A 14273-nucleotide genomic window follows, 5' to 3' on the forward strand; every position below is an offset into this window, starting at 1 on the left:
CAGCAAAGAAGAGATTGTCAAGATAATGTGGCATTTGCTAATAACATTTATATTTTTTTTTATTGCTTAGTTGAATTGTAAATTTGCCATCCGTACAAAAGTTGCCGCAATCGCAGCTGCGGCGGCATTTATACCATTTTTTTTAAAAAAAATTGTTTCTTTATTTATTTTGTTTTCTTTTCTTTTTTATTTTGTTTACTAGTTTCGTTTGTTTATTTTGTGTGCTAAATTTTTAATTTTTTTTTGATTTAATGTCTTCAAATTTGTACTTATTAATTTTAATGATTCTAATTATTTTGAATTTGTAAGATTCATTTGAGATTTAGTTTTACAATTCAAATCGCAATTCGAATTAATAACACGAATTATTTTAGATAAAAATAATTTGTAGTATAATTTGCATTCGGTTATATACATAGTACGAATACTTTTTTAAATTGTTTTTTAAAAATGATGTTTTTAGATTTTCAATATTTCTATTTTTAATATTTAAAAGTACTTTATATAAAAAAAAATTATGTTTTTGGATTATATTTTTAATATTTAAATGTAATTTACATATTGATATAAATTAATAATGTTGATGAGAAAATAATATTTATTGAGAAAAAGATATTAATTTTTTAAAGTGACGTGAAGTTTGAGCCCACTTTTGAATGTTGATTGGATTTGTAGAGTGTAGTGAGTATACTGGATAGTAAATGAATTGCAAATTAGGTGATGTGGAAGTGCAATCGTTATACCGTGCACTACGGCGCACATAGTAATGTGCACTCTGCGCCTCCCAAAATGACGTCGTTTTGTTAAGTTGTGTGGGGAGTTGACGCGACAGAGTGTACGTGTATTCTGTTATATAATTATGTACATTATATTATACAATTATGTACATTATGTTATACAATTATGTACATTATATTATATAATTATGTACATTATATTATACAATTATGTACATTATGTTATACAATTATGTACATTATGTATATTTTTTTATACAATTATGTTATATGTGTACATCCGAAACAATGAATTTTTTTAAGAGTTAAAAGTTTATGTGTATTATTTTAAGAGTTTATGTGTATTGTATATTATGTTATATTATGTGTATTATCTTTTCAAAAAAGAGTATGTGTATTATGTTATACAATTATGTACATTATGTTATATAATTATGTACATTTTCGAAACATGAGAATTTTTTAAAAAGTTAACCGCCGACACAAAAAGCGGAATTTTCAAAAAAAAAAAAAAGTACAAAACGACGTTGTTTTGCACCAGGGCGCACAATGCAATATGCGTCCTGGTGCACGATATAAATTGCTGTAGAAGTGAGACCCATTTTTTGAACTAAGAGAAATTTGCAAGATAAGAATAACCTATTACCTCGGGGTAATCCAAGATTCTGTGAATCAAAAGCCCCCTAAAAGTCATGTTCTTTTTTGTATTAGTGTTATATATTTGCGCAAATTAACAAGCTTGTCTGGGTGGTGTAGTTGGTTATCACGTTAGTCTCACACACTAAAGGTCCCCGGTTCGAACCCGGGCTCAGACAAATTTAATACACGGAGATGTTCGCATTACTATATATGAATGTTGGATTTCTTTTTTTTTTTTTATATTTGATATAATAATAATAGAACAATAGTACTCGATTTAATTCTGAATAATTTAATTAATCTTCAACATTTAGGTCATGTTTAAAAAAAAAAAATTATAAAATCATGAAGGAAGTTAACGATTTTCTCATTTTTCAAGATATGTTGTAAATGTGTTCATTTATTAATTTTGAGTTCATTAAATAAACTGGTTACCACATGCGCATTGCGCAAATAGTCCAATGTTCAATGTGTATTTTTAAATTAGTATTTAAAATTTTATCAAAGTATTATTCAATATCCTGGCGTATATCAATGCGACTATTGAATTTTTCATAAAAGTAAATATTTCAAAAATATATATTGTATATTGACCAAAATTCATGTTAAATTTTATATTGTATTTTTTAATACACTCTGATATTCATAGTATATGTTTAACAATTATGTCAATTTAAATATTTCTTATGAAATTCAATTAGTAAGTTAAAATAATAAATAATTAACGGAATATTTCGTTACTAAGGTAGTAAGGTATACACTAACGGAATGCATGAGTATTTTGAAAAAGTAAATGACATAATAAAGATTAAAGTAAAAAATAAAAAAATAAAAAATATTAAAATCAAAATAATATGAACTATTTACCAGACAATTACATTAATATTTTTTAGTTTGAGTTAGGAGTATAACTTTATTGACTATTATTAAGTTTATAGATGTAGATAGTAAGGACAATATAATTTGAATTTTGAATAACATACCTAGCCTTGGACGTACTCTTTCAATTGCCGCGTGATTAAAATTCCGGAGGTTGGCGGTTGGCCGTTGAAAACATGGGTGGGAAAATGACTAATCAATATTCGTGCTCACAACGTAACGTATTACGTATGTATGTTAAATTCATAATGATTTTTTTATCTATTTATTTAGATTCAACCAAATGGTCTATAGGACTATAGGTGTGAATTGTCATGAGTTTAATTTTAAAATTTTAGCGTTGATTCTATTATTTAAACTTAAAAATCAAAATTTGGAATTGTTTATGCTGTATTTAAATAAAATAGAAAATAAATTATCTTTTAGATAATGTTTAGTAATTGCGGATTCTACCCGGTATGATTCTCATACAAGTCGAATCCTATATATATAATTGCGTTTAAATGATAACTACTCTCCATGTGAAAACGTAAAGTCTAATCTTGTATGATATGGAGTGAATTTTTTTTTTTTTTTATAATGGGGATAGTAATGTCTTTTTCTTTTTGTTTTTTAACTGTTGCATATGTGACGATTTGTTTTCTATTTTTTATTTTTTTTGGATCATCATTGTTGCGAATTAGAGTAGCAATTTTCATCATTGATTGAGTGTTCATCCATGAAAAATGATCAGTATTTATTATTTTTTGGGTTATTGCCTATATTTAGATGTTGGTGTATATGTTCACATTTTGGGGAATACGTGCATTCTTGTGTATTCATTGTGCAATCCGGTATTGTGAGTTGTGCATCGTAGGTTGGTGAGTTGTGCATTTAATGCACTTAGTGTTGTGCATCGTAGGACATTGAGATGTCCATCGTATGATGTTGGACTATGTTTGAATGCACAACCAGACAGTTATCGATAAATGACATTCGGTATCGAAATGCATGGCATTCTGTATAGGAATGCACGATCAAAGCAATATGAATGCACAGTCTAGACCAAGCTAATAATCAAACTAGAGAGTAATCGATGCATGGCGTTTAGTATAGAATGCACGACAGGGGCCAAGCAAATAATCAAATACTACTCAACGGTCATGGGGCATATAAACGGGTTCAAAGACTCGTTGAATAGGCCCATCAGTAAAACGAAACTGCTCAACATGTCTACTGAACCTGTTGGGAAGCTAGTTGACTAACCAAATTGCCCTTTGGAGCAGTTTTCCTTGCCCTTAATTAGCTCTAATTAGTATACTACGATGATTTGATCACAACCGTGAATTGTGTTGATTTCAATGACCCATAGTTGACCACACGTTCTCACCTGGGGAGTGATTCTAATTGGAGTCAGACCATACATACGCACACACACGTAGACTTCTTCAGTAATGCACAATAAGTTCTTCATGAATGCATAATAAATACTTCAGCTTTGTGACTATTACATTAATAATATGTTGAGTTCGCTCACCTCATAGAGGCGATTGTACTCGGGGCGAATGGGAAAATATCACTTTTTGTTGACCACATTGAAGTTGATTGAATTAAGCGTGATTGGTCCGACCTTAAACATCTGAGTAAAGGCTTGTCGAGGTGGCAATCGGGAGCGAAGGTCGAACGTTGCACGAGCGGAATCCCCTTCACCAATGAAAACGGGCTGAGGATGCATGATCGGGGACGTGGGGCCAAACTTGTGGCCAATAGTACTGTTCCCCACAGACTGTGCCAAATTGATGTGGTAAATACTCTTGGGTATATGGATACGAGTAGAGATTATACTATAGTAGCTTGAGTAACTAAGACAGAGGGTTGGATGGTCCCGAGCGTTTAGGTGTTCTAGGAGTAAATGCTCTAAAATTGCCCCTCCACAGGCATTAAGTGTAGTATTTATAGGAGCTTGGAAGAGACACATGCCGGGGATTCGCATGTGTGGGACGTGTTCCTCATGCACTCGACGATCTCGGAAACTTAGGAGGGATGTCCACGTGTGATGAAATATCTGCTTAACCCATATTTGGTGTATCTGGAATGAGCGTTGCTATTTATATTTGTCTTTTAGTACTTGGAACATGGACTCGGGAAACCTTAGCCACGTTGTCGAATCAGGATCGAGGTTTATAATCCATTGTGCAGAAACTGATATATCGAGCTAAGGGGCCTTATTTCAGGTCAGATCAGGTGAATCTTGATAGGGTCGGAGGTGGTCAGTAAATATTTCTCTCTATATTCGAAGTATTTTCTGAGCACGTATGGGTATGTATACTCGGGTATATATCCTATCAATACTTATTCAAGATAATTAAATTGTTTTTATTATTGTTAGGTATTACAATTAGACATAATTATCAAATGATATAAAAATATCAAATTTTAAAATATAACAGTAGGCAATTTTTGACCAACAAACCATATTTTAAAATAAATAAAAATATATATAAGCTGCAAGAAAAACGAGTATTCGTTTACATGTAACCCCACAATCCATCATAACTTGTTCGGTCAACGCCTTCCAGAATCGAAAGAGAAAATAATTAATTACACTGATTTCGGATTTCCTGGCTTAATAATATTCATCGTTATTTTGGCTTTAAAAAAAAATAAAATAGTAAGAGTCAATTCTATATATGGTTCATTGATTATATATTGATATCTATCAATTTTTATCTTCAAATTTTAATTATATCATAAATGATCCCTTAAGTATTCACCTTCCGTTTTTACGTGTAATCTCATATGACATTCTTCCAAAAGGAAGAACCCCAACCCGACAGAGCATTTGAGAGGATGTAAATCATGGTAACTCAACTGAACATCTTCCAAAAGGAAGAATCCCAACCCAACAGAGCATTTGGGAGGATGTAAATCATGGTAACTCAACTGAACATCAACCAAAAGGAAGAACCCCAACCCGACATGAACCACAGAGGTTAGACCGATGCGCAGTGAGGTGCCCACACTGCTTCTGGTGAGACTTGATCCCTAGTCATTCTTCTAAAGTTTCACCTCTGTGACCAGTTGAGCTGCCCATACGAGTTAATCCTGATATGACATTTTAATATATATGACGTCTTTGGTTTTCAAAACTTTATTATGACTGTTTGATATTTGGTAATTGACATTTTTATTGTTATTTAAACTTTGCCCCCCCCCCCCCCCCCCCCCACACACACACAAAAAAAAAAAAAAAACTAATTTTATGGCTCCGTCCTAGTTAAGAGGTGAAAAAAATCATTGGATGATACCTCATTGGGTGTATAAAATAGGAGTAGATGTAGGATTGCTCTTCTTACAATTAACTTTAATAATAATAATAATAATAATAATAATAATAATAATAATAATAATAATAATAATAATAATAATAATAATAATAATAATAATAATGATGATATTATTATTATTATTATTATTACATAATAAACCATGCGGTCCCTTGCCGGGATGACAATTTGTCTTGTCGGCAAATTTTTGAAAAATAAAGACGGGAATATATGTAATTTCTTGTCGGGGATGAGGATGAGAACTGATTGTATTGTATTTTCTGAACATGATTACAATGAGATCAGATGTGAATATATATATACAATAGAGAGTCAAAGTGTGATAAGGATAAGAAGTAGAGAGTCACAGTGTGACAAGGATAAGAAGTTCTAAACAAACTCAGATACATAGAGTCCTAATACTCCCCCTCAAGCACAGTGTATACTAGTAACCTGTAGCTTGTCCCTTAGGGAAGAAAATCTAGGTCCAGGTAGAGCTTTGGTGAAGATATCAGCAAGTTGATCCTTTGTGGAGATGAAGTTGACATGAATATCGCCCGAAGCTACTCGATCACGAACAAAATGATAACCAATCTCCACATGCTTGGTGCGCGCATGAAAGATTGTGTTGGCACTCATATATGTAGCTCCTAGATTATCACACCATAATTTTAGAATGGAAATACCCGGAATCTGTATCTCACGCAGTAATGACATAATCCATAGAACTTCAGCACAAACATCTGCAAGAGCTTTGTATTCAGCCTCAGTGGATGACCTAGCAACAGTTCTCTGTTTCTTGCAAACCCAGGACATAAGATTACTCCCCAAGAAAACAGCAAAACCACTCGTGGATTTTCGATCCTCAGGACAACCAGCCCAATCAGAATTAGAGAAGGCATGAATGTCTCTAGATGAGCACCGTCGTATGCGTAAACCATGATCAACTGTTCCCTTAACATACCTGAGTACCCGTTTGAGCTGCTCCCAGTGTGACATGGTGGGAGCATGCATATGTTGGCATAACTGATTAACTGCAAATGATAGGTCAGGTCGTGTGACAGTGAGATATTGCAGTGCTCCAGCTAGACTCCTGTACTGTGTCGGATCATCATATAGATCTAAATTGAAGGGGACAGTTTTCGAGATAAAGATAGGTGTAGAAAGGGGTTTGCATTCAGACATTCCAGCCCGTTTTAAAATATCATTCATATATCGTTGTTGAGATAAAATAATTCCATTGTCACTCGTAACTGTTTCAATACCAAGAAAGAAATTTGGTTCACCAAGATCTCTGATTTTGAATGTAGCAGACAGTTTGGACAAGAGCTGAGACATAATACCCTGATCACTTTCCATTTCAAGAATGTCATCCACGTACACCAATAGATAAACCAAAGCAGAGTCTTTAGAGTAATAGAACAGAGAGACGTCTGTCTTGGATGCTTGAAAGCCAACTGATAGTAAGAACGTATGTAGTCGATTAAACCAGGCTCTAGGAGCTTGTTTTAACCCATACAGAGATCTTTTTAACAAACAAACATGATTCGGGAAGTTAACATCAATATAACCAGGGGGTTGCTTCATATAAACTGTTTCAGCCAGATTACCATTCAGAAAAGCATTATGAACATCTAGCTGTTTGATAGACCACCCAGATGATAAAGCTAGAGATAGAAGGAGTCTTACAGTCGTAGGCTTTACCACTGGACTAAATGTGTCGAAGAAGTCCTGGCCTGGAACCTGATTAAAACCTTTCGCAACTAGCCTGTCTTTATGCCTTTCAATAGCACCATCGGCCTTTCTCTTCGTACGAAACACCCATTTACAACCAATAATATTCATACCTGCAGTGGGTGGAACTAGAGACCATGTGTGGTTATGCAGGAGAGCATTGAATTCTTGGTCCATGGCTTCACGCCACTTAGGATATTTGACAGCTTGAGAGTGACATGTGGGTTCCGCGGGATGCACCTGAGCTGCTAGAGCAAAAAGAGGAGCATCGGCATTGCTGCGAGTGGCCATAGAGTGAGTACGGACATTGGGCCTGGTGGATCGCCCACGTGGACGGCCTCGCTGGCGAGCAACGGGCTCCATATGATCACTCGACGAGGCATCCTGTCCGGGATCCACGGCTGGTTCGAATGAAGCTGGTAGCGGCGGTTCTGGCGGCTCATTATTGGACACAGCAGGAATAGGTGTGCTGTGACTGAGAACAGATTCTGCCCAAGGTCCAGAAAACGGAGTAGATAGATCCTGCAAAGAAGTTTTAGTAGCAAAGGGAAAAACTTTTTCATCAAATCTGACATGCCTGCATGTGTAAATCTTATTAGTATGTAAGTCCATGCATCTGTACCCCCTAAAGGACTCAGGATAACCTAGGAAGACACATGGAGAAGGCCTGTATGACATCTTATGACGATTATATGGTCGAAGATGAGGGTAGCATAAACACCCAAAGACACGAAGAAAAAGATAGGAAGGAGGGGATTTATGTAACAGGAGATGAGGACTGAAGTTATTTAATACAGAAGATGGCATTCTGTTAATTAAATAGACAGCAGTCTCAAAGGCAAAATCCCAAAATTTCAAAGGAACAGAGGCATGAGCTAGAAGAGCCAGACCAGTTTCAACAATGTGACGATGTTTTCATTCAACACGACCATTCTGTTCATGTGTATAGGCACATGATTGTCTATGTTGAATTCCTAATTGAACAAACGAAGAATGCAACTTTTTGTACTCAGCACCTAAATCAGACTAAATGGCCTTTATTTTGCAATTAAAAGACCGTTCAACAAGAGTGCGAAATTTATCAAAGATGACATAAAGATCAGACTTTAATTTCATAGGGAAGAACCATGTATAACGGGAATAGTCATCCACAAAGATCAGAAAATAACGGAAGCCAGAAGTAGATAAAGTGGGCGCAGGACCCCAAATGTCTGTGTAAATAAGATCTAGTACTTGAGAACTAGAGGAAGCAACACGAGGGAGGGGAAAACGGGCAGATTTGCCTAATTGACACGCATTGCATAAAGCATTATGACAACGAATATTATCACGAGACCCACTAACCAAATAAGATCGAAGTATATGGCTAAGAACACGGTTATGAGGATGACCCAGACGATTGTGCCAAGTGAAAGCCGAGGCACGAGCGGAAAGAAATGCTAACGGAGACGAACTAGGTAATGAAAGTGTGTATAGTCCCCCCGAACTATTGCCCCGAAGAAGTATTTCCTTGGTATTGATATCCTTCACAATAAAAAAGGAGGGGTGAAACTCAAAAAAGACTTTATTATCGGATGCAAACTTCTGAATAGATAATAAAGAATTAGACAAACGTGGAATGTGAAGTATATTAGACAATGTAAATGATCTAGAAGGGGTATTAAAAGAGGCATGACCAACATGACTAATAGATAAACTCATACCGTCACCGACACGTAAAGTGTCATTACTAGTGTACTTCTCCGATGTAGAAAGGGCAGCGATGTTTGGAGTTACATGATTTGTGGCTCCAGTGTCTGGAACCCAAGTATGAGAATTTGACGAGGTTTTAGCACCTAAACCATTCTGAAACACCAAATTAGCCTGAGAACCCGGAGCCCCTGAATAACGCCGAAAACAGTTGACTCCCGTGTGACCAAAACTTTTACAAATTTGACACGGATCATTATAGCGCCAAAAACAATTGGCTCCCGTGTGACCAAAACGTTTACAAATTTGACACGGATCATCATAGCGCCAAAAACAATTGACTCCCGTGTGACCAAAACATTTACAAAATTGACACGGATCATCATAGCGCCAAAACAATTGACTCTGTGTGGCCGAAACCTTTGCAAATTTGACACGGATCATCAAAGCCACGTTGCTGACCTCCACCATAATGAAGGTTGCCACTGCAGCACTGCATCTTCTTTTTTTTTTTTTTTTTTTTTTTTTTTTTTTTTTTTTTTTTTTTTTTTAAGTTACGAAATCACAACTCCCCAGCTTTGATTTCAAAAACAAAGCAAAGCAGAATACCAACTTTGGTGGACCACAAAACAAAGATTAAGCTACTGCTAAATGATAGTATGTTTCTTGAAGGTCAGCAAAGACGTGACACTCACCGGATCTTGATTTTGATTTTTTGATTTTGATTTTATGAATCACAAAATCCTAGCTAACTGATACCAGATGAGAACTTATTGTATTGTATTTTCTGAACATGATTACAATGAGATCAGATGTGAATATATATACAATAGAGAGTCAAAGTGTGATAAGGATAAGAAGTAGAGAGTCACATTCTGACAAGGATAAGAAGTTCTAAACAAACTCAGATACATAGAGTCCTAATAATGAGGACGGAAAGAGGAATTATTCAAAGTGTGATAAGGATAAGAAATAAAGAGTCACATGACAAGGATAAGAAGTTCTACACAAACTCAGATACATACATAGAGTCGAAAACGGAAAGAGGAATTATATATATGGGACTGGGAGTAGTTTTAATTCTCCGCCGAAAATGCCATCTCTAAAACCCCAAGTCCCCAAGCACAGTAACATCTTTACATTTCGTCTCTTTCATTTTCATACTAGAAAGAGGTAGAGGGCGAAGCCGCCAAGTCTCCTCCATCTTCGCCGGCGTCGTAAGCCAACCCTAGCAGCCGGTACTGCCAGTTATGCCGACTTTCACAAGCATCGCGCTAGAGAATCTACTCGAACCGCGCGTTCGAGATTCGTACAAAAAGCCCTTGGATTCCAACCAAATTACGACTACACTTAGCAACCGCGGTGTTGGTAGGAATGGTGCTACTGAAGAGGAGGAGGGGAGGGGAGACGGGGCGGAGAACACAAAGCCTCAAGCTCCGAATCACATATACATATCTCCGGCTCTGTACATAACTCCGGAACCGGCTCCCATTCCCGACACGCTCTCCGCGTCGATTTCGCCCTCGCCGTACGTGGCCAATCGCAAGCGGCGCAGCGGAGGGGGTTTGGCGAGCCGGAAAATCGACGGATTTGAAGTTTCGGGGAGGAAGGGAGGCGAGCAGGGGGAGAAGAAGGGCGACGAAGACGAATACGAAGAGAGTGATTTGACTTTTCAGTGCATTGGTGATGTGGACGGGGAATTGGCGGAGGATGATTGTTTTGGGACTCCGGAAGTGGTTGGAGATAGAATCGAGGGGCTCGAGGAGAGATACGACGAGTTTTTGGATCCGAAGTGTGATTTGTCGATTGTCGGAAGTGCGAGTGAGGCGAGAGGACTTGATTGCCAGAGCTTTGCGTCTGCTCAAGGAGACTTTTTTGATGCAAGTGAAGGTAAACTGTTCTTTTTTCCTAAGAAATTAGAAACTATTAGAAATTTTATGTTTTTATAGTACTGATACTTATTGGCGTGTTTATTTATGCTTTTCTGGGTATTTTCCATATATAGATATCGATCTACCCTTTACATAGCTTCTTTTGTATGCAATTCTATCTAGTTGTTGATAATTATGAACATGTTTGTCCAGTTTTTATGTCAATTGCAGTTTGGTAAAATTGATAAATTGAAACTGTTAGATTGGTTTAAGAATGCAAATTGTTAATTTGTTGCAAAGTCTCAAATGCATCGGTGGTATGCAGTATTGCAAAATTTTCTTCACCTGTGTTATTCTCAGAGAGATTCATGTTTTATCATTGTGCACTTTATGTTTATGTGAATCTTTAAAACATCCAACAAGGTGAATGGAACTTCCAAGATCAGATTATCCAGTGTGTAAAATAATTTGACACTAACAATTTATTGTTAATTGCTTAATTACTTGAGACTTTAGACAAAATTAAACTGGCATGCTTTGAAATAGTTATAAGCCTTTAAGATAAAGTTATTCTAATTATATGTTGTTAATTGTTATTCTCAGAGTTCTCCGATGGGTCTGTTTCAAGTGTACATTCCTTTACCGTTGCTATGGAATCGGAACTGCAAACCACAAAGCTCCAACTCCTCCAGGAAATTGAAAAAAGAAAGGCTGCTGAAGATGATCTTAATATGATGTGCAGCCAGTGGCAGAGAATCAGTAACGTTCTATCTGAGGCAGGCTTAACGCTCCCTTTGCCATCAGCTGTCATTGGTGGTATGCAGATTGAGCCTGCCGCAATTGAGAATCTTTTGCAGGAAGTAATTGTTGCTAGATTTGTTGCTGAAGCAATTGGAAAAGGTCAATCACGTGCTGAAGCTGAACTAGCTACAGAGGCAATCCTTGAATCAAAAAACCAGGAAATCTCTCGGCTGCGAGATAGGTTATTGTATTATGAGACTGCTAATCGGGAAATGTCAGAGAGGAATCAGGAAATCATTGGTATGCTGCTTTGATTCTCCTTGCTTTTACTAGTTGCCTGCTTTGCAATTTCAGATCATGCAATGCTGTATATGCAGGATATATGTGTGTGTATGCATGTATGTCAGTATGTATTTATGTAGGTATCTTACAGAGAGAGCGGAGGGGAGAGGGGTGGGGAAGAGAGGAAGAGCTTTTATGGTTTAGAATGGGGCTTGTTGGTTTTAGACTACAAAATGGACTTACAATGTACTATTTCTTATTTTCTTTTAGTGCCTACTGTCTTGTATTAATGATGGGCAGCCTACTGATATCAATGTGTAGCATTAAATTCTTTGATGGTGTACATACCATCTTTATCATTCTAAGAATATATCACTTACAATAATAATATAGAGATAAGCAGGCTGCCCATCTATTGCTTCCCAACTTTTGGGATTCATGTCTTTTGGCATACAATTTGGTAGTTTGCAGAGAGAAAGTTTTGAATAGAGTCAAATGGGTAAGTAGAAATGTGATATCCGTAAACACAGTTGTAGTATTTCTTTTCAAAGTATTTGTGGTTAAGCAAGAATGTTGTGTTTTGTTGAGAACTGGGGAGATGCAAGTATCAGCACATATGCCAGATTTGAAGGAGAGGGCTGGGTATTGTGGTTGTGTATAATGGAACCGTTTAGCTGAAAGTTGGGATGCTGACTTATCATCATTGATTTTAATGTGTTTCAAAAAAGAATCTTTGATTTTAATGTGATAGCAGATTAGCAGGCTTTAATTTATTATGCCTGTATTGTCCATTGGATATTCAGAATCAATTAATTTCTTTACTGCCGTAAACCATGCAGATGCAGCACGAAAGCAAAGACAACGGAGGAGGACTCAGCATAAGTGGCTATGGAGTTGTGTGGGACTTTCTGCCATCATTGGCATTTCGGTGGCCGCCTACTCTTACCTGCCGCAACCAAGTAACCACCAACTAACATCAAGTGCTGGAGATTCAACAGCAGGTGATACTCACCAAAACTCTTAGGAATTTGGTTTAGGCAATTCCGCCAATCTGCTGCTGCTTTTCTCAAGTGCTGTTCGCAATTGGTGTATATTAGACAGTGAGGCAATATGGCAGTTTGCTCCGCTAATAACTTATACCCATCGGTTTCATTTTTTTCGTTCAATTTGCCGATAACTCACCTATTTTTTTAGCCATTCTAGGCGCCTGACAGGTTTTAGTGAATATTCTGGTATAGCCAAATACTTGGTCTCAGAAATGCACTTGTAGAATGTAGTCAACTTCAGCTTCACTAATTAAGCTCGATCATGACTTGTAGTTGGTTTTTGGTTTCTGCAAATAATTTCTGAAGATGAAAGGTTTATTCAAGTAATTTGATGCCTTGGAGCATCCTTTTTATTTGGATTAAAATTGAGAAAAGGATATTCGATAAAAGAAATGAGTAGGAAATGCATCCAATCGTATTATGAGTATTTGTAGAGTACTAGAGTTGTAAACAAGCATGAGTCTGCAAGAAAATGAGGTTGAAATGTGTTTGCTTGATTAATGATTATGATTTTTTCCCCACCAAAGGTGATTTTTTTTAAAAAAATCTCAATCACTCTGGCCTGATAGGATAGTAAGGGATAAATTATAGTGATTGGTACTCACGTTGTTGTAAAAATCAATTGAGTTGTCTGCGTGAATTATAAACATTCAATTATAATTGGGGATGTCAATTTAGCCTGAACCCGATAAAACCGAAACCGACAGGGCAATGGTCCGAACAGGTTAGCTCGAGAACCCGAACTATTGAAAACTATTTTTTATTATAGAAGTGATGTGAAATTTAAATTATATATATATATATATATATATATATATATATAAGTGCTCAGGAGGGAAATGCGAACGAATCAGCGTGCGACACGTGTCCAGATCTAATAACTTAAAAAAAATGCGGTGGCATTTTCGTAAATAATTGAACATCGAAGTGCAAGTATAAATCACTTACAAGTGCATCTACTTTCACTTATAAGTGCATGTAATTTTGCCTTGTTAGCATTCACTTTCCGCAAACATTCATGCACTTGGTTGTGCTTATAACTCTATGTGCAACTATTTATAACTATAGGTGCAACTACTTATAACTATAGGTGCACATACTTTCACCTATAAGTGCATGTAATTTTGCCTTGTTAACATTCATTGATCTGAGTTCAGCGGGTAGTAATACTCCTGAAAACCACTCGCAAACATTCATACACCTAGATGCAACTACTTATACCTATGTGTGCAACTACTTAGAACTATAGGTGCAACTACTTAGAACTATAAGTGCAACTAAGTATTGATGCTCAGTGTAAATTTTTACTTGCACCTATAATACATTTTACATGCACTTGTAATACATTTT

The 14273-nt window shown here is 36.3% G+C and overlaps 1 protein-coding gene and 1 non-coding gene across 2 annotated transcripts; both read left to right on the top strand.

Moving 5' to 3' along the window:
* The first annotated feature begins 1478 nt into the window (after positions 1 to 1478).
* Positions 1479 to 1552, top strand: TRNAV-CAC. Its single transcript has one exon. It is a non-coding gene; the product is annotated as a tRNA-Val (tRNA).
* An 8523-nt stretch (positions 1553 to 10075) lies between these two features.
* Positions 10076 to 13280, top strand: LOC109172366. Its single transcript, XM_019321562.1, has 3 exons — positions 10076 to 10873; positions 11458 to 11895; positions 12717 to 13280. Exons 1-3 carry the CDS (start codon positions 10234 to 10236, stop codon positions 12899 to 12901), a joined length of 1263 nt encoding a protein of 420 aa, XP_019177107.1. The 5' UTR covers positions 10076 to 10233; the 3' UTR covers positions 12902 to 13280.
* The last annotated feature ends 993 nt before the right edge of the window (positions 13281 to 14273 follow it).

This window comes from Ipomoea nil, unplaced genomic scaffold (genome assembly GCF_001879475.1).
Source record: "Ipomoea nil cultivar Tokyo-kokei standard unplaced genomic scaffold, Asagao_1.1 scaffold0415, whole genome shotgun sequence".
NCBI classification, from domain to species: Eukaryota; Viridiplantae; Streptophyta; class Magnoliopsida; order Solanales; family Convolvulaceae; genus Ipomoea; species Ipomoea nil.

Bases quoted from the DNA above. Each gene is read 5' to 3' on its own strand.
- LOC109172366 (XM_019321562.1), top strand. From the start codon at position 10,234: ATGCCGACTTTCACAAGCATCGCGCTAGAGAATCTACTCGAACCGCGC. The intron at 10,874-11,457 runs GTAAACTGTTCT...TGTTATTCTCAG, and splicing joins CTTTTTTGATGCAAGTGAAG to AGTTCTCCGATGGGTCTGTT. The intron at 11,896-12,716 runs GTATGCTGCTTT...TAAACCATGCAG, and splicing joins GAGGAATCAGGAAATCATTG to ATGCAGCACGAAAGCAAAGA.